Source organism: Urocitellus parryii, chromosome 1 (assembly GCF_045843805.1).
Source record: "Urocitellus parryii isolate mUroPar1 chromosome 1, mUroPar1.hap1, whole genome shotgun sequence".
NCBI lineage: Eukaryota > Metazoa > Chordata > Mammalia > Rodentia > Sciuridae > Urocitellus > Urocitellus parryii.
Window position 1 is genome coordinate 137169042 of NC_135531.1, and position 21287 is coordinate 137190328.

General features: G+C 38.7%; 1 protein-coding gene across 1 annotated transcript in view; it reads right to left on the reverse strand.

The window, feature by feature from the left end:
• Positions 1 to 1596: 1596 nt before the first annotated feature.
• The window catches only part of LOC113190676 (solute carrier family 22 member 4), a 47162-nt gene continuing 27471 nt past the window's right edge, over positions 1597 to 21287 (reverse strand). The window contains exons 4-10 of the mRNA XM_026400165.2: positions 21001 to 21172; positions 14242 to 14368; positions 10714 to 10814; positions 8880 to 9094; positions 7859 to 8041; positions 4669 to 4804; positions 1597 to 1837 (exon numbers count right to left, since the gene is read on the reverse strand). Of these exons, the coding sequence (XP_026255950.2) occupies positions 1762 to 1837; positions 4669 to 4804; positions 7859 to 8041; positions 8880 to 9094; positions 10714 to 10814; positions 14242 to 14368; positions 21001 to 21172 (1010 nt within the window). The 3' untranslated portion in view covers positions 1597 to 1761. The remainder of the gene's footprint in view (positions 1838 to 4668; positions 4805 to 7858; positions 8042 to 8879; positions 9095 to 10713; positions 10815 to 14241; positions 14369 to 21000; positions 21173 to 21287) is intronic.

Consider the following 21287-nt stretch of genomic DNA (forward strand, 5'->3'; position numbering starts at 1 on the left):
GACTCCCAACAAAGGTGGAGGGCAGGAGGGGCAAGTCATCCTTCTCCTCTCTGAGGGGAGCCACTTTCTTCCTTGAGATTGTCCCCATTTTTATTTTCCTATTCCTTCTAATAAAACTCACAACTGTACTCTGAGTGCCATGTCTAAAATCTTTTGGCATGATTGAAAGAATCAGGGTGGAGAACAGGTCTCCATGGCTGGCTGCCTCAGTTTCAGGGTAGGCCTCTTCCCAGTAACCAAACCACTGGAATTTCCCGAGTGATAGATCTTTTGTTATTCATAATAACAAATAAGCACCTTTGGTAACTTCCAGGTTTATAATAATGAGGTTACTGATATGGGGTTCCTAGATAAGGTTACTGAGGTTGGAGCCAGTCACCAGAAAGACCAGGTGACAGAGGATTTGAGGTTTGGAACTTTCAGCCTACTCAGTGATGTCTGATGTGGGCGCACTGGAGATCAAGAGCTGCGAAAACTCTTAAATAACAAGATTTGATAAGTGTCTATGTGCTTGGAGGGCCCTTGAATCTCTTTATCTGTATACTGATTGATAAACTGGCAACATTAATAAGCATTTCCCTGAATTCTGAGAGTTGGCAAAGCAGAATCATTGAATCCTGGAGGAGGTCCTGGGCACCCTTGTTTGTATCCAGTTGGTCACAAGTAGAGTGGCCTGGACTTGCAATCCACAGCTGCAGAGGGGCAGTTGTTTGGGACTGAGCCTTTATCCTGCGGGATCTGACACTGTTATCAAGTAGACATATATGAATTGAATTGAACTATAGGACATCCATTCATATTCTGAATGTGTGGGGTAATAGCTATTCCCCAACCACAAACATCTGGTTACATAAATGCTCTGTGTCAGTGTGACAATAGAGGGAGAAAACGTTTCTTTTCTTTTTTTTTTTTAAACCTGTAATCAATTCCTTTTAAAGGAGCATATAATGTTTTGTGGTTGGACTGTTATATATGATAATCCTGCAGTATCCATGGAGGAAGGGTTCCAAGACCCTGTTGGATACTAAAATCTGAGGATGCTCAAGTCCTTCATACCAAATAGCATGGTATTGCATATAATCTATGAACATCCTCTGGTATAGCTTAAATCATCTCTAGATTATTTGTAATCTAATGAAATGCAAATGTTATGTAAAGAGTTGTTAAACTATATTGTTTAGCAAATATTTATAAGAAAAAAAAGTCTGTACACATTTGGTACATATGCAACCATCATTGGCTTAACTATATAGCACACGTCATCTTCAAAAATTCACAGCCGGCAGACTATAATCATTTGGTTATACCACTCTATGAGTTCACTTCAAAAACAACTGTATCTTTGAATATGCTGATTCACATTCAAGCTCTATAAAAAAAACTCGTGAAAATAAAAGTAAATTTTATATGTACACATACATACACACTGTTGTCCTCTAATAGTTGTGTTAATATAATGATTTTTTAAATTTGGATAATACTTGTATATTTGGAAATGAAGGTTACCCTTTCTGTGGATTTTACCAGTCTTTGCCACATTTAAAAAAAATCTTACAAATTTATTTTATTGAATTAGTCAGGAAGACCCTCTAGAAATATTTGTTGTTAAAAACAAGGAGACTCTCTGGAAGAGTGGTCCAGAGTTTTCTAGGACACGCATTCTCCACAACACGGTCCATTTTAGTGTTGATTGTTGCTGTCAGTCCACTTCATCAGAGAAGGCTTTGGTTTTTCAGGGTATCAGATACAACAGAAGTTTCCTCAGAATGCAGTTATTAGAACCTTGGGATTTTCTTCTCTCTGTATTGAGTTTCTTGATCTTCTCCAACATCTGAACCTGAAAATAAAACAGATGCTAAAGGAAACTAAAAATTCAAGATCCTCCTCAAAAAAGCTGAACTGACAAGGAAAAAACATTCTTTGATTAATGATGGAGTATTTGAATTCAAATTCAAGAGTCTCATCAGCATAGATCTAGTACTTGGTTTTGAACATCTTGTTTATTTTCTTAATTAAACATAGAACTTAAATTCTTTCAAGATTTTCCTGAGGAAAGGATAAAGGGTTAACTTGAAGTTCTTGTACAATTAAAGTTGATATTGAGATAGTTTTATCATTTTTAAAAACTTACTAAAAATGGCTCCTTTACTGTACTTGTTCTTTCAGGGATCAGAATCCTTTCATGTATGGACTTATCTTTATCATAGTTAGGCACTAAAAACACTTTATCTTCTTTTAAAATTTTTTTTAGTTGCAGTTGGACACAATACCTGTATTTTATTTATTTATTTTTACATGGTGCTGAGGATTGAACCCAGTGCCTCACACATGCTAGGAGAGTGCTCTACTGCTGAGCCACAACCCCAGCCCCTAAAAACACTTTATCTTATATAACCTCAAAACAACCATGTGAAACATTCTCATATAATGGACAGGAGTACTGAGTTAAGGAAATGTCAATGATCTGCTCAGATTTATGCAGCAGATGTAGCATTTAAGGCAGATTTCACCTTAAAATCTCAGCTCCTGCAAACCATTAATCTTTTAAACATTTGCCAAGCTGTGGTATCATAGAAAGTTGTTTGGTCTTTATCTCTGGTTCCTGACACAGAGCTCCTAAATGCTAAATATCCTGTAATTTCCTGAGGGATGGGGTGACATTTATGACTTTTTGTTCCACAGAGGCAACTCTTGGCAAGGCCCTTAGCTAGCTTCAGGATGGGGGCTGGTCACCAGGAAGATCACACCTTGATTCAGGAGTCTGGAACTTTTAGCTCCCACTCTTTCAACCTCTGAGGAGAGGAGAGGCACTGGATATAGGGTTAATAATAATCTATCAAGCTAATGTGATGAAACTTTTGTGGAAACTACTAAACGATAAGGTTGGTTCAGAGAACTTCTGAATTGTTGAATTCCTCCATGTGCCAGGGGAGTAGCACCTCCCAGCTCCACGGAGCCAAAAGTTCCTGCATTCAGGACCCTTCCAGACCTGTCCCCATCACTAGATCTGACTGCTTCATTGCAACCTTTATCATAAACTTCTTATAGTAAGTAAGGTGTTTTTCCAAGACCTGAGAGTTATTCTAGCAAACCCAAGGAGGGAAATGATAGGAACCCCAGACTTTGTAACCAAGTGGGTAACTTGTGACTGCATCGGAAATGAGAGAAATATTGTGAGACCGAACGAGCCTTTAAACCTGTGAAGTTTGACACTGACTTTATGTACTCTCAGAATTGAACTGAAATTGTAGGACATCCCATTGATAGGTGTCAGAATTAGTTGGTAGATGAAAGAAAAACCTTATACAATCTCATCAAAATATAATGCCAAACTGTTTTATTTTGCAATTCTTAATGTGGATAAATAAATTTTTATGTGTATATTGGATGCTTCAATTTCATCACTTTTTTTGTTTTGTTTTTGAGACAGAGTCTTCCTAGATTGCTCAGGCTGGGCTCAAATTCATTATCCTCCTGCTTCAGCCTCCTGAGTGGCTGGGACTATAGGGGTGTCACCATCTTCTGTCAATTGCCTGTTTGTGTCCTTTACCAGATTTCCTACTGAGTTGTTTGTATTTTTCTAGTGATTAGTAACAATTTTTTGTATATTAACCCTATGTCTGTATTTTATGTTATAAATTTTTTTTTCTTTTCTGGGGATTGAACCTGAGGCAGTCTACCATTCAGTTACATCCCTGTGCTCTCATTGTTTTTTAAATATATATATATATATATATATTAAATATATATATGTATATATATACATATATATATTTTAAGAGAGAATTTTTTAATATTTATTTTTTAGTTTTTGGTGGACACAACATCTTTATTTTAATGTGGTGCTGAGGATCGAATCCAGTGCCCCGCGCATGCCAGGTGAGCATGTACCGCTTGAGCCATATCTCCAGCCCAATATATATATATATATATATATATATTTTAATTTTGAGACAGGGTTTCACCTAGTTCTCAGGGATGGCCTCAAAATTGTGATCCTCCTGCCTCAGCTTCCTGACTAGCTTGGATTACAGGTGTGTGCCACTGTACCTGACCCTTTAAGGCTCTTTGATTTTTCATATTATGTTAGAAGACAGATCTTTTGTAAGGGTTATAAAAAATTCATGTTTTTTAGGTTGGGGTTGTGGGTCAGTGAGAGAGTGCTTGCCTAGCATGTGTGATTCTTTGGGTTAAATCCCCAGCACCACATACACACATACATTTTTTTTAAAATTAAATTATTTATTTATTCTACAAAAATTTTTTAAAATATGATTTTTTTCTCTTACATTTATGATTTCACATTTTTAGGCCCATTTAAAAAATAGTTTTGGAATTTATCTTGATGTATTTGTTAAAATTCAACCTTTTTATTTTTATTCAGAATATTTAGGTGAATGTTGTAACAACTTTCATTGAATAGTCTAACTTTTCTCCATTGATTGTGAATTGTTGCTTTTGTCACACACTAAATTCTCAGATTTTCTTGTGTTTTATTCTGAATTCTATCTACTCCCTTGGTGTCTATTACTGTACCATTACCACAGCTTAACAATATGCTTTATCGTCTGACAGAGCTGGACTTTACTTATTACTCTTTGTTTTCAGAATCTCCCTAGCTATTCTCTGGTGTTCACTCTTCCTGTCATTTGGTTAGGTTCCACTTACCCTTTCACTCTCTGCATCTGCTCTAAGGTCTCTGGTAGAGTTGCTCCAAAACTTTCAGGGAAAAAAAGGGTGACAATTCCAATCAGGACAGTCAGACTTCCCATGACAATGTAGGGCAGAACTTTGTTGTAGGCACCTGTAAAGAACCGAACATAAAAATGTCAGTTAGACACAGATTCCCTGGATACTCTTAAGAATCATTTCGTAAAGGTGGCAAACAGTAGATATGAGAGCAGTTTTAAATACAAACGTCTTCAGAAGAAAAATAGTCAGCAAAAATAGTCAGCAGATGCCATTGACTGAAGGTCTGTAATCATTTACCTACTTGATTTTGCATTATCGTGAGGTTTCTAATTCTTTCCTGTCAGCTAGTATCTTCCAAGCCACTGGTTAATCATGCATAGCAGATTTTCTGTTGATAGAACTCTTTGCTTACTAAGTTCTCCTCTTGGTATAAGTAATTGGAGATGGAGGGTGGGAGAACATCAAGAGGAAAGAGGATGACCACTAGGTTTTAGGGAGAGATTCTGGCCATCATAAGTCTGGAATGACCTTGCTTTTGCTCAAATCAGCAGGCTGCAGTGGAAGGTGAGGTCCACAGAGTCATGATTTTTTTTTTTTTTTTGTAGTATTGTAGATTGATCCCAGGGCCTTACTCATGCTGGCTGAGTTCTCTACTGCTGAGCCACATCCCCATCCCTTTTTATTTTATTTCTAGACAAGGTCTCACTAAGTTAAACTTGTGGCTCTCCTGCCTCAGCCTCCAGAGTAGCTGGGATTATAGGTGTGTGCTACCATGCCTGGATCCATGAGATGCTTTAAAAAAATCTAAGTAATATATTTAATTCAGTTTAAAACAATAAATGAGGGGCTGGGGATATGGCTCAAGTGCTCGCCTAGCATGTATGAGACACTGGGTTCAATTCTCAGCACCACATAAAAATAACACAAAGATGTTGTGTCCACCTAAAACTAAAAAATAAATTTTAAAAAATAAAACAATAAATGATAAATGTTGGGCACATTCTGTGAAAGCACTGTGCCTGGATTTAGTTTTAGTTTTTTTTTTTTTACAGCATTTACATGTCTGAGTTTTATATGTAATAGGATCAATCACTCCACCTCTTCTTTAGTGATGTTGCTAGGACAGGAGAGTAAAGAATCTTGATTTCACTTCTTTTCTGCATACAGTGTTTATAGAGGAACACCACACCTATGTATATATAATATTTTATTTGACTTAAAACAAGAAAAACATTAACCCAAGGCTTCTCTGAGGCCTCTGTATTGCTACTAGGAGTAACTATTGTGGAGTTGAAAGCTCCTTTTTGAACTTTGTTTCTCATGTTCCAATGGCCCATCACTGGACCATCTGAGCAATAGCATGAAATTATAGAGAAGAACAGAGGAGAAATGACACCACTCTGTGTGATAGGTGATCTCAGGTGTGGTTCAGAGCAGCTGTGCAGAGTATATTTAAGTTAGGAAAATGTTTCTCTTTCACTGATAATTTAGAGTGTGTATATTATCTGAGAAATTGTGTCTTTGGGGTGTAGGTACGCATGTTTGTATATTTGAACCTAGGTAACTAAACGATGACTAGGAAGAATTAGGAGGAATATCCACATTTCTCACCAACAGAGTCCTTAATGAAGACAAGGCTCGAAATGCCAAATCGTATATCCCAAAGAAAATACTACTAAAGTTCCTCTGTGGTATTATTCCAAATTGATTTATTCAGTTATATAAAAACTAAAATTTTCTGCGTTGCAAAAAAAATCATAAAGTCAAAATGCAAATGATAAACTAGGGGAAATGCTTTCAACATATATACAGAAGGCTAATTTCCTTCCATTGCAAAGAGCTCATGCAAATGGAAGGACAGCAGAATAAAATAGACATTATTATTGCTGTGGGTATATACGTGACTGCATGACCAATGTAATTCTGCAACCTGTACACTCAGAAAAATGAGAAATTATATCCCATTTGTCTACCATTCAGTTACATACCTGTGCTCATTTTTTTTTAAATATATATATTTAAATATATATATATATATATATATTTAAGATCATTGTACTTTCATGTGTAACTAATTAAAACAAATTAAAAAAAGAACTCTCAGAAGAATGGGCAAGAGACATGAGCAGTTAGTTCATTGAAAAATAAATGGAAGGGCCAATAAATATATGAGTAAATGCTCAACAACATTTAAAATTAAAGAAATAAAAATGAAAGCAAGTGATGTCAATATTTCATATATCAGATGACCAATGATTTAAAAATTGTATAGTCCCCATTGGTGGTGAAGGTATGGGGAAACAACTACTCTCATCTACTAATAATTAGGTTATTTATTGGCACAATATTTAGAGTTAAATTTGGTAATATGTATGATATGTTAAAATGGCATTGTTCCAGCAAAATTACTTCTATGAATCCAAATATATGTAAAAAGAATTCATAAAGGGTGTAGAAGCATAGGGGAATATTCCTTGCAATGTTATTTTGTATAGGGTGAACATCCCTGATCCAACATGCTTGGGACCAGAAATATTTCAGAGATTTTTGGATTTTGGAATAAACTTCACCAGTTGAGCATTCTTATTTGGAAAGTCTGAAATCTGAAATGTTCCCAAATCCAAGCATTGGTGCTCAAAAAGTTTTAAGAGTTTGGAACATTTTAGAATTTGGACTATTCACATTAGAAATGCTCAAATGTAATAGCAAAAGCCTGGAAATGGCCTTAATGTCCATCCATCGACTAAATGTATGATATGTATATATATATATATATATATATATATATATATATATATAGTTTATATAAGTTAAGATATATACATAGTATTTACTAAAAAGAAGGTAAAAGAGTACTTATATCCATTTGAAAGGATATTTTGAGACAATATCAAATTTAAAAGTTATAATTTATTTTTGTGCTTAAAATATACACATATGTATATGTGAGCACATGTGTGCACTTGCCTTTGTCTTATGCAAAATTAAACATCTGAAAGGTTGTTCATAAAGTCACCTGAAATGGTATTGGTTACTTCTAGGGAGAGGAGAGGTGAACTTGTACTTTTTCCAATGTTTTCTATACTGCTTGAATTTTTCAAAATGAAAATGGACTACTTTTATTTTTAAAACTAAAGAAAGAACAAACAGACAAGATGCATCTCACCAAGGTAAACAAAGTAGGGAGCAATGATGCTGCCCACCCTGGAGGCCATGGAGGTGATGCCCACCGCCATGTTCCTGACCAGGGTGGGGTAGAGCTCTGCAGTGAAGACATACAGCATGGAGAAAGCAGAGGTGACCCCAAATTTTCCCAGCATCACCAGACCAACGGACACGAAGTAGTAATCTGGAAAAGAGGCCCATTGTAAACAGAGGTGCTTTAGACGCAATGTTAACTAAGTTGCTTTTTGTGTCCTTTGTGCTCTAAAGGGAATATTTTCATTAAGATAAAGTGTTACCAGATAACACTATCTCTTCAAATATCTGACCAATGGGGCATGGACCAAGATGGAGAGTGAAAGGTGGATTTGTACTTTGCTCCACTGTTATTCTAGATCATAAGGTATCCGGTGACCTTTGTCCGCTTGTCTTCTGTTTGTGACAACAGTTTCATGGCGAGTTGTTAGCAAGTAGAATAGTTAAAAAGGCCAATCATTTCCCTCCTGTTTCTTATTATTAAGAAATACATGTCTATGTATGTTACTATGTATCTTATTGACTTAACATTTTTATAATATGAGACAGCTGGACATAGAGGAAAAGGTAAACATGTGCCCCTTTGTGTCCTATTTAATTACCTAAAGATTCAGACCATAAAATTGCTAAATTTATAATGGAACCACCATGTGTTATCAATTATAACACTTGAACATACACTTCTAGAGAAAAGGTTTGAAGGAACCAAGAAATTAGGAATCAAGAGTGTGACACAAAGGAAGAGGTTTGAGAGTTTGGTCTTTCTTTGAGGAGAATTACCCTCCCCCTTTAATTGGTGGTTTCTGATTCCCCAAGGCTAACTCTTCTGTTTGAAGGTAGTTTTGAATGCAGAAAACTCCATAGTCCTTGGCTATCACCTGGCTAATTTGATCCATCTCTGATGTTATCAAAGAGCAGTAACTCATAAACGGCCTAGTCAACGGGATTGGGATGTTCTGGGAAGCTGTTCACCTTGGTTCACTTCTTACCTGCAGGTACCACTTGAATCAAGAGGAGGACACCTCCTCCCCAGAACAGTACCCCAGCTATGATATAACGCCTGGGTAGTGTTCTCAGCAGCAGCCAGGCTGTAATGTAAGCTGGAACTTCAATCAAGGCAGAGAGGAAACAGTTCAGATAGGGATCTCCATGTAAATTAGGAACATTGAGGGACAGACCAAAGTAACCCACTGAGGTTAGCATCCTGAAAGAGGAAAGATAATCAATCAAAATGGCAAGTGGATAAATAATCTGAATCACTTTAAAATTTTGTCATGATCAAAAGGTTGTCTAGAGCTCGGCTGGGCATGTAGCTCAATGGTGGAATGCTTGCCTACCATGTGCTAGGTTCTAGATTTGATCCCCAGTACAAAAAAATAAAAATATACAGAAGTTGTCCAGATCTTAAAGTGTTATATAAAGCCACTAGCCACATATGGCCATTTAGGTTTAAGTAAATTAAAACTGAATTACAAATTCAGTTCCATCAGCCACTCTTTAGGCATTCAATAGCCATGGTAGCTTGTGGCTACCATATTGGGCAACACAAATATAAAACATTTCCATCACTGCAGAAAGTTCTATGGGACAGCGCTAGTCTTTCAGAGATCAGTATTTAACAGGGTAGACTCCCCTGTGTACAAATGTGCAAATTTGTACAAATCATTAACAGTTCTGAAAAGCAGAGGTTATCTGAAGAATGTTTTTAGGAACACTGTTGGATCTCTTTGTACATACTAGGTCAAGCTGAGAAGCGCAAGGACAAATCCAAAACAAAACAAAAAATTAAACTTGCTTGCCCTAAGCATCTTAGTACTTTCTGTTAGGAATAAGAGCAGCTCAGGTGGAATAGTGACTTGTTGGTTATCGGCACCATAGCACCACTGCTAGAGATACACTGCATCAGGGATGCAGGAGATGTAAGAACACAGCTAGGAAGGCCACGTGCCTGGGACACATCTGCTTAATCCAGAAGCAAAAACTCTGAATTAATGAATCACAAAACAAGATGGCTCTAAAAATAGACTGGGTTCAGCCTGAACCTACCAGTTCTGATCTTTTTTTTTTTTCTTTTTTAATGATGCCACTGTGGGTAGGCAGGTTCTTCTTTTTTACTTCTTCATTTTTAGAAGATACTTTGTTAAATCTACTCTATAAAGCCAATTCATTATTCCTGTGCCTTAAAGCCACTCATTAGTTTGCTACAAGTGAGTGTGAAAAGCATGTCAAGACTCCAGTTCAGACAGGGGGCTCCAGGTCATTCTTACCTCACTACTCAATTCCTGTTCAGCATCAGGAAGCAGGAACTCAATTAGCCTCTCTGCTTCAGGTACCAGGGATATCATTAGTCTTTTTTTTTTTCTATAATTGTAGATGGACATCGTGTCTTTATTTTATTTGTTTTATTTATTTATTTATTTATTTATTTATTTTTATGCAGTGCGAAGGATTGAACCCAGTGCCTCACACATGCTAGGCAAGCAATCTTCTACTGAGTTACAGTCCAGCCCCATCACTAGTCTTAAACCCTTAATGTTAGGAGGGATTAAGAGAATCCTTTCCTTGTGTATCCAAGTACTGCAGACTCAATGTTGGTCCCTATAACTGTTTATGTTTTGTTTTGTATTTAGTCCCATGAATTAAACTGAGGAATTCCCAAATAACTTAGAGAGCTATAATTTTTATTTTTCTTCAGGGAAACCCAGGCCTTGCCATGTTTCCCTGGGTAAGGGAAGGGCAAGGCCTGGGTTTCCCTGAATTAAGGAAAATCACGTGAATATTTAGATGCTGTGTAACTGCATTTCCAGGTCACTTATTACTTACCACAAAAACAAAGACATAATGGTTATTATGGCAATGTTCCAGGTCCTGAACAGGTCCAGAATGTAAACTTTTTGCTGCTTTGAGGAGTTTAGCTCCTGTAGCTAAAATAATGCAAATAACTATGAGATTGGGAAGTAGTAAGGAAGTATCTTGGGTATGGGAAAAACTTATGCATGTGACTCTTACCTTTAATATGCTTACAAATTGCAAGGGGAATAAGTGATTTTGCATCTATGATGCTTATCCCAACACTTTAAAATGTTTGCAGCCCTTTGTAGACAGAGTCCTTCAAAATATACAATAGCAGCCCACCATCTCCTTATCATAGTCTGACTTGCAGCTATTGGGTGAGGAGAGCTGTGTGACCCCAACCACATGGAGGTCATGTCTGCTTTTTGATAACTTTCTTGTTGTTTCTTAACATCAGAACAGACTCTGATTAACTGAGAGTGTCCTTAGGCAAGTTATAATTTTTCTTCTCTGAGATTCAGATTACTTTTCTACAAAATGGGTATATTAACTGGGAGTTGAGAAGATTAAATAAGATCATATATGAAACTTAGCATAATATTTGAACTATAGTAAAAGCCCAATACATCTTAACTATATTATATTATTACTATTGTTATTATTGCTGCACCATTGAGGAAAAGATGCTAGCCATCAGTGGCTAGTGGTTAGTGGCAATTTCTTACTGCTGTCAATAGTTTTAATTCTTTTCATTTTAATTTGCTGATGTTAACTTGTCATGAGTTGTGAATTTTCTATAATTAAGCTGGTTAGAATTGAAGCTAAAATACAAGTTATAAGGCTCTGATGTGGGGGATCTCTTGGAGATAAAGTAGGAGATTTTGTGGTCCTATGGTGTGTGTTCAGTAACAGACTGAGGGAGGAGTTTCTATCAGGAAAATAAGAGCATCAGCCTGCGATTGTAGCAGGTGTTCCCCAAATGTCAGTGCCCTTTTTTCCAGGTGCTCAGACACTGACACAGCTCACAGCCACACTGCCTTTTCCTTCCTGTGCTATTTGGAGAACATGCCCCTAGCAGCATGACCCAGTTATTACAATAAAACAAAGCCACTTCATGAATTAGTGGGATCTAGAAGTCCTCCTAGAGGTTTTGGGGGTGCCATACATAGTCAGGACCTGTGGGCAGGCCTGTGCTAACACTTGGTACTTCCACAGGCCCTTGCTAAAATTCAGATTCCCAGTGCCAGGGATGCAGCTCAGTGGTACAGTGCTTCCCTAGCATGTGTGAGTCCCTGGGTTTGAGCCCCAGCACTGCAATAAACAAACAAACAAACAAATTAATAGGCAAATAAGCAGATTGCCAGGTCCCACTCTGGGCCTGCTGACTATGATTCTTCCATAGAAATCAGAAGCCTGGGAATCTGTATATTTAAAACCACTTGAGTGACTGTGATAAATAGCCAATTTGGAAACCTCAGGACAAAAATATTATGTATCCAGTGGTTGTCCCTGGCCTGGATCCTGCCACCCAGAGTCTCTGGATCAGGCATGTGAGCAGGTTGAAGGTGCTTCTTCTGAAACCAGGGAAGCTCAAGATTGTTTCCCAAGATGATACTACTCTCTCTCTCTCCCTTTTTTCTGTCCAATATAATGCTACTGCCCTTAACATGAAGTAAAAAATCACATCTTTTTATAGCATGCACTTTGACACCAAAGAAAAGTAGGTTGTAAATCCTAAGACCTGTTGATTCCAGGTAAATCACTTAATTTCTCTGTGCCACAGTTTCCTCTCCTGAAAAATGGAGCTAACAGCAGCACCTACTAACAATATGGGGAGTATGAGTATCTAACATGAGGTGAATATAGTGCTTGGCATCTAATAGGGTCTTCATCATTCTGAATGGGCCTCTGCAGGTCCTTCTAAAGAGGATCCCCTAGGATGATGAACAGGGGAGATGACTGGGCCTCGGGAAGGCACAAGTTGCCTTTCCCTCAGTGGACTTGTCTAGTTCAGGCTAGATGTGTGTCATATCAGGAAGAAATGAGACTCAATCCCGAGCATGTTTGGACACAGGATTTTATTCTTATTTGTTCATAAGTATATATCTATTTGATGATGCTTTCATCTTTCTCTTAGCAATTAGTCTGTAAATTTCTTGAAGATAGGAACCAGGCATAAATATCAACAAATACACGGGGAAGCAGGAGTGTTAGACACTTCCCATGTTATTTTTGTATCCAGTTAAGTTGATTAAGACTGGGAAGGACTTAATTTGAAGGGTGAAAGGACTTAGTCTGAGAGCTTGGGTTCATGGCTACTATAATTAAGCCTATAGCCATAACCAGGATATCTGCTTTTAGAAAAGGTCCTGTTAGCCAGGGACAGAAGAAGCCCTCTGGTAGAGCACTGGCAAGGCCACTGTCCTCCACAGAGTTCTGCTTCCTGGGGCAGCCAGTAGGGCTGATTTTAGTGCATGACATGCATAACTCTGCTGAAGCCACCATAGTCTTCTTCGGGAGTCCTGAGAGTCTCTGGCCCTTCTCTTAGCCAGGAATGCCCTGACCCATCCTTTCTATTCAGCTAAGTGAACCCTGCTGTCCTCCTGCTCTGGACCTGCTTCTTCAGTCCTTGGGCCACCCTGCCTTCTTTCTCTGTACTGTTAGCACAGGGTCCATTCCTTAGCATTTCCTCTCTTATCATTTTCCATTCATGGAATCCTCTTGCTTTCTTAATGACATTCTATTATTTTAAAATTCTATTCTTATTTTTCTTGTTTTCTCTGAGAGCCAGCACTGCATGGTGACGGCATGTTCTCACTATCAAGACGCATGACTGCCTCCATGGAATACCATCTTTCCCTTGTAGCCAACCTGCCTTTCAGGGCAGAGGGTGGTGTGAACCCTGAACCTGTGCTCTCAGATCTAATGGCCTTAGACATAATACATAGCCAGACAAAAATGTGCATAGCTTTCTCACAGGCTTTGGTAAGATTCAAGGCACTGTGCAGAACCCAGGGTGGACTAGCCCTCAAACACATTTTCTCCACTTAATCTGGACATTTAAAAATCATCAGTACATAGCTATGTCAACAAAAAATTGAAGACCAACTTGCAAATCAAGGGGAAATATTTGCTAAGCAATTTATCTGTATTGCTTGCCCTGAATACTTTTTGGTTGATGCAGACTGAAGCCAGACCTTTGCTAGGCAAGCACTCTACCACTGAGTTACATCCCCAGCTACTGCAGTGAATTCTTAAATGGCTCTTTAAGATGGATTTTTTAAAAAAATTTATTTAAGAGACAAGTTCTTGCTACATTGACCAGACTAACTCCAAATGCCTAGGCTTGAGATCCTCCTGCTTCAGCAATATCCACAGTGGCTGAGACTACAGGTGCACACCACCATATCCAGCTGGATTTCATCTCAGAACATAATCATGATTGTGTTCCTTCTGGCTAGTACAGAATCTGGTTCATTGTAGACACTTAACAAATGAAATTCCATAAGATCAAGAATGCAGAGCTGATCTTAAGAGGAAACATCTGCAAATACTTACCTCTGCAGGATCAAATATCACAGCTGGTGCAACTATATTGTTCATCTTTGCAGCTCTTTGGATGATAGCTTCAGCCTCTTTAAATCTTCTCTGGGATATTAGCCATCGGGGAGATTCAGGAATAAACCTAGAAGTCATTTTTAATAGTTTATAACCTTTCACAACAGCAGGATTTGATACTATTAACTGTAAGCTTCCCTTGGATCATTTAATTTTATAAGATTCCAGTTTATATTCTTTAAAATTTTTAATTTTAATTGATGAATTTATTTTGGTACTGGGGATTGACCCCAGGGCACTCTACTATTGAGCCACATCCCTAGTCCTTTTTGATTTTTATTTTGAGACAAGGTTGTTGAGGCTGGCTTTGAACTTGTGATCCTCCTATTTTAGCCTTCTGAGTTGCTGGGATTATGGGCATGCATCACTGTGCACTGGCTATATTTTTGTTTCTAACTGATACATAGTACATACATACTATACATATTTTGGGGGTACAGTGTGACATTTCAATTAGTGTAGACAATATGTAATAATCAGGTGGTCTTTTTAAAGACCACTGGGTGCAAGCCTTCATGAGATGTCCACTGGATCTTAGAAATACATAAAAATACCCTCAAGTTTTAAACTTCTGATTGAATTGCAGGATTGATCATCAGTTGTGCTTGAGACCAGGACCAGATCATAAGGATAACCTTAATTGTGGGTATGTTTAAGCTATGGCAGCTGCAGAAGGCCAAAATTCAATGACCGGTGTAGTTCTAAGGGGGACTGTAAGTGCCTCAAGAGAGGAGAATATCTTTTTTGGTGAATTCATTCCTCACAGGATCATAGGGACCCAGGTAGTGATGTTGCAAGTTTCTTGGGTAAAGGATGGCTGGGGCATTTGTATTCCTTAAGTTTTTATTTTCTGCATTCAGAGGGAAAGTTGAGGGCACTGGCACCACCTATGGGCTGTCCCTATGGCTTACAGCAGGTTTCTAGGTCAGCCAGAGTCCCAAACCAGTTTTTGGGAGATGAGCTCCCATGGTTTCTTTCCTGTTTTATTTTGTTACCCCCCCCCCCAATATCTAAAAACATAATTTAAAAAAGTAAATAGTCCATACACATTGATAACAGATGTTCAAACACAGCTACAAATATAAGACTGTTCTTTCCTGTATTTCATTTCTCAGACTCTTTTAGGCATTCCCCTGCCAAATCTTGTTTTCCTAACCTAAGTGTCAGTACTCAAGTTATCCTAGAAAATAAATTACAAGTAGCAGGTACAAAGGTCTCCTCTAAGTAATAGGTCCCAAAGCTGCACCGGGAATTATCTCACAGCAAAACTAATACATCTGATGTATTAGATGGCCAATGACCAGTTCCCTTCACCAGCCTACTTAGCACATGGGTTGGAAAATGTGCCCAGTTGGCATTTTTCAGAATATGTTCTTAGTTTGTCCCTGTAGAAACTTGTGTTGATGTTGTCAGTGACCCCCAGTCATCAGAGCTGTGCAGTCTAGTAAAACTTCCAGAATGTCTTATATCTGTGTTGTCCCCAAAGCCACTAACTACATATTGAGCAATATAAGTAGTGTGACTGAAAGGATGAAAGTGTAAATCTTATTTGCTTTTAATATTAATTTTAATATAAATAGATACACAGGTTGGTGGCTGTATAGAATTAGAGGTTTTACTACAAGGCCATATTTCATGGACACCTTTACTGAGCAGTATCTTTCCCCAACTAGGTTATGCTTAGAAATGTCCTGCCTTCCACTAACAGAGTAGAGGAAGGGCACTGAGATGCAGGAAGGAGGGCAGGACATGGGGAAAGATGGGGGAATGAAATCAACCAAATTATGAATATAGCATAATTTGGTTGATTTCATTTCCCCAATGAATCCTGCATGTATATAATTATAATGCACAAATTAAAACGATCATAACAATAATGTAAGGGAGATCATAGAACAGAGCAAGTAGATGAGGGAGGGAGGTAAGTAGAGAAATGAAAGGTTCTGGGGAATGAGATTGATCAAATTATGTTATGTGCATGTTTGAATATGATGTAATAAATTCCACTATTGGGTGTAACTATAACACACCAATGAAAAACAAAGAAATATCTTTCCTTCTTTCTTCTAATTTCTAATATTTAGTCAGCCAGAAATTGCTAAGACTTCTCTACTCTTCATCTATGGCTTCTTTCCCCACCCCATCCCCACCTACTATACTCCACACACACTTGTGGCCACTTCCTGCCAAACTTTTTAAAGGGAATTTGGGACATTAAAAAAAAAGTCCTAAGCAACCAGGCATGGTGGCACATGCTTGTCATCCCAGTGATGCAGGAAGCTGAGCAGGAGGATTGCAAATTTGAGGCCAGCCTCAACAATTTAGCAAAATCCTGTCTCAAAATAAAATGTGGATATGGGGGGAAAGGCACACTCATACATTGTTGGTGGAACTCCAAATTGGTCCAATCAATCTGGAAAGCAGTATGGAGATTCCTTAGAAAACTTGGAATGAAACCACCATTTGACCCAGCTATCTGACTCCTCGGTCTACACCCCAAGGACTTACAATTAGCATACTATAGTAATGCAGCCACATCAGTGTTCATAGCAGCTCAATTCACAATAGCTAAACTGTGGAAGCAACCTAGATGCCCTTCAATAGATAAATGGATAAAGAAACTGTGGTATATATACACAATGGACTATTACTCAGCATTAAAAGAGAATAAAATTATGGCATTTGCAGGTAAATGGATAGAGTAAATGGAGAATATCATGCAAAGCAAAGTAAGCCAATCCTAAAAAATCAAAGGCCGAATATTCTCTCTGATAAGTGGATACTGATCCATAATGTGGAGTGGGTAGGCATGGGGAAAATGGAGGAACTTTGATTGGGCAAAGGGGAAGGAGGGTAGGGAGGGGGCATGGGGGCAGGAAAGATGGTGGAATGAGATGGACATCATTACCCTAGATACATATGTGACTGCACATATGGTGTGACTCTACATCGTGTGCAACCATAGAAATGTAAAATTGTGCTGCAATTGTGTACAATGAATCAAAATTCATTCTGCTATCATATATACCTAATTAAATTAAATAAATAAATTTTCAAAAAAAAATGACTGGAGATATATAGCAGTAAATCACTCCTACACTCCTGGGTTCAATCCTCAGTACCCAGAAGGAAAAATAAAAAAAAGTTCCAAACCACCTTCAGTGGTTCTATGTAGGTTTGACTCCCATTTCCAGCCCAGTGATCTTGTAACAGGGACTTAGTGGCTGCTTTGGCTGAAAATGTTGACTCTTCACTTGAGCCTGCAAATATCCAATGGGTAACTAGAATCAGAGTAATGATGTTCATCTCATTCCACCATCTTTCCTGCCCCCATGCACCCTCCCTTGGTACCTCTGCCTCCATTTTGCATCTGTCTCCTTGGCTCTGTATTATTTTCAGAGCCCAGGATTCTAGAAACAACAGGTCTGGTTGAGAAACCTCTTGTGATGAGTTGAAACTATCCACAACCCCAGGAAACAGCAACTTTCTTATTGCAACCAGCTGATAAGTCCCCTCCAATCAAATCTGAGGCAATGATCAACCAGACTGCAGTTTAATCAACACTGCTTGACTTACAGACTTCTGGCCCCCTTCCTTATATAGTCTGGGAGCTCACATCAGTAACCCTGAAGATGGGGCGATGACACTGGTCCTCTTGTCTTCGTGATATAGATACACTGATTAAAGTTCCTTTCTAGCCTTCACAACTGCTTTTCTCTTTGATTGGCATCTTGGAATGTGGCAGAACCTAGTCTTTGGGGACCTCCCAGAGCTGGGGCTCTCACCCTAAAACTCCAGTAACATGGGGCCTCTGGAATCTCTACTTTTAAATTGCTTTTTTAGTGCACAAAATCTCTTGTCTAGAGATCATTTCCGAAGCTAATAGAGTGCCAAATGAGGTTGCACAGTATAATCTTTCTATAGATTTACTTCAGATTAAGCAGGGGTGGGATGTTGCTGGAGAGTCTGTCACATTCTGATTAGGCAGCAGGGTCCCCAGGACCCTGAAGCAGTCCCTCCTCATCCCAGCCCACTAGCCAATGAACATCATTTAAGGAAGTCTAGCCCTCAAGGACTAGATGTTCAGAAGAAAGTTGTTTTGGTTTTAGAGGAAAATGAAAAGACTTTAAGATAATGAAAACTTTCAGGGTGAGCACTCAGCTCATGAGTGCTGGCCCCCTGCTGCCCTCTGTCTGAGGAAGTCTTGTCCCTGGTGCAGTGTGCCCATTGCCAGGAGCACTCGTGGACCAGCCCATGGGCAATGAAATAAAGAACTCTCCTCAGGGCAGAGTGAGGCAGCTTTGTGTGGAATGAGTCTTCTCTGCTGAAAACTCAGGGGTCTGAACAAGAGCTGCTGCTGTTATGATATGAGGTCCGGAGGAAAGATCTACTCAAGTGTGTATGGGCCATCAGAGCTCTGCTGTTGTTCTCCTCTCTGATAGCATCATACAACAATAAAAGTTTAAAAGTACTGATTGCTTAGGCCAAAATGACAACATGAGCCAAAGAACACAGATTATTGAAATAATTTATCTCAAGAGGCAGAAAATAACCTTGTCATGTGTCTTGAGAGCCCTGGTCACCAACATTTTTCAATAGATTTAGTTAGCACAGGGATTATGGGAAGAAGGACCAAGGGTGTGATGATGATAATGATGACGATGACTCTCATTCCAGAAAATTGCTCAGCTCTTGCCAATCAATCTGGGTGCTTTCCTTAGAGGCAGAGTTGTATAGATAATAGCCTCTCCTCATTTACTGACCCTCAGACTGGGTTTCAGAAGAAACTTACACATAAATAAGAGTAACATTTGGCCTTTAAAAAAAATCTCTTCTCAAATTCCAGGGAATTAAGGGGAAAAAAATTCTCCCTCCATACACTAATCCTCACCCCACATATACCTCATGCCAAAAATTTGTGCTGTTAAACTGCACAGTCTTGGAGGTCATAAGAAGCCAGTACTATGGAGCAGTCCAACCTGAGCTACCTGGCCAGGCAAGGAAGGCCAAGGTGGGCTGTCAACCCCTGTGGTTGCCTAAAAGCTGCAGCAAGATAGACCATCTGGACAAATTCCCAGAAGGATATGACAGGAAAATCATGAGGTCTCATCTAAACTGTGAATTCCAAATAATTATCAAAGAAACTTTTATTACATAATTTTATAAGCAATTGTATAAGCAGATAGAAACCAACCAGCTACTACTGGTTCTTTGGTTAATGAAACAAACCAAGAAGAATAAATGTGTGTGTGTGTGTGTGTGTGTGTGTGTGTGTGAGAGAGAGAGAGAGAGAGAGAGAGAGAGAGAGAGAGAGAGAGAGAGAGAGAAATGAAAGAAATCCCCTTTCTTCTTATTTAAATATGAAAATCAAAGAAATGGGACATTCCAAAAAAGGGAGTATAGCTTGGACCTTATTCCATTATTGTTAATTTGTTCTTTCTCCTCAGATATTCCAGTGAGAGTCATATTAGGTAAGACTGAAGCTAGAATCTCCAAATTTTGTAATTCCCATTAACTGTTGGGGAGGTCCTGGGGTGGGGGTGGGGGGGTAGCTCAGTAGTATAGCACTTGCCTAAAATGCACAACGTCCTGGGTTCAATCTCCAGTGGTGGGGAAAAAGAGTTAGGGACTGTGGAAGAAGAGAACACTTCTTTAACTTCTCTTTAAACAAAAGGAATCCCTCCAAGTATCCAAGTAGATAAGCAGGAGCACCTTAGATGCCAATCATCATAAGTAATTAAGTATTTCTTGGTATCTGTATGGCCTTGATTCCAGAACCCCTGCAGGTATAAAAATCCTAAGACTTTCATGTTCTTTATATAAAATAGTACACTATTTGCATATAATCTGCACACCTTATCCTGTATACTTTAAATACCCTCTAGGTTACTTATAATACCTAATATCTAATATAATTAAATATATATAAATATAATAAATAAATAAATAAATAATGTATATATATAAATAAATAAAGTTTATTTATTTATTTGGGTGCCGGGCATTGAACCCAGGGTCTTGTGCATGCTAAGTATGTGCCCTACCACTGAGCTATCTCCAGCCCACTAAAACCTGTTACAATTAAATACAGTGTAAATAGCTATTGTTATATTGTATAGTTCAGGGAATAAGGACAAGAATAAGGTCTATACCTATTCAGTATAGATGCCTTTTACAAAAAAAAAAAAAAAAATCCTCCTTTGATTGAATCTGTAGGTGAAGAACACACAGATACAGAAGACTCACTGTACTGTAGCTGAATAGAGAGATTTTCTTTTTTAAAATTTTTAGTTGTCAATGGATACAATACCTTTCTTTTATTTATTTATTTTATGTGGTGCTGAAGTTCAAACCCAGTGCCTCCCATGTGCTAGGCAAGCGCTCTCCCACTGAGCTACAACTCCAGCCCAAGAAAGAGACCTTCTAGAGGACAAAGTATCAAAGGCAGAGGGCAGAGTTAAAAACAAAATCCGACAATACCATCTCCACCAACAACCTCAACCAACAACAGATGAGAGCCAGGAGACTCTGGGAGGGGATCAGAATCCCCCCAGAAGAGGGCTTTGTAGGATAACGAATAATCAAAACCCAGCAGTCTGGGCCCACCCACGAAGAGACAGAAACTCTCCAGGCTTGGGCTTGAAGGCAGCCACCTCAGGTTGCAGTGGGCCTGGCTGGGAACAAGTGAATCACACTCACCACCACAGTGGGACACACAGCACCCCGGGCACTGTCAGTGCCAGCAGCAGCATCCGCCAGTCTCTGATGAAGTAAGCAAACAGTGGCAGCACCATGTAGCCCACGGCAAAAAACGTGCACACGCCTAACGTGGAGAATATAATACGAACTGACTTGCCAAGAATTTCAGTTCCTGTTCAAAACAAGGGAGGAGTGTTAGCATTTTAACCTCACTTTAAGATTGGCCTTATATGTCATTATCTGGATGTTGGAGTTCACACTACGACCACGTAGAAAAGGGGAAAGGT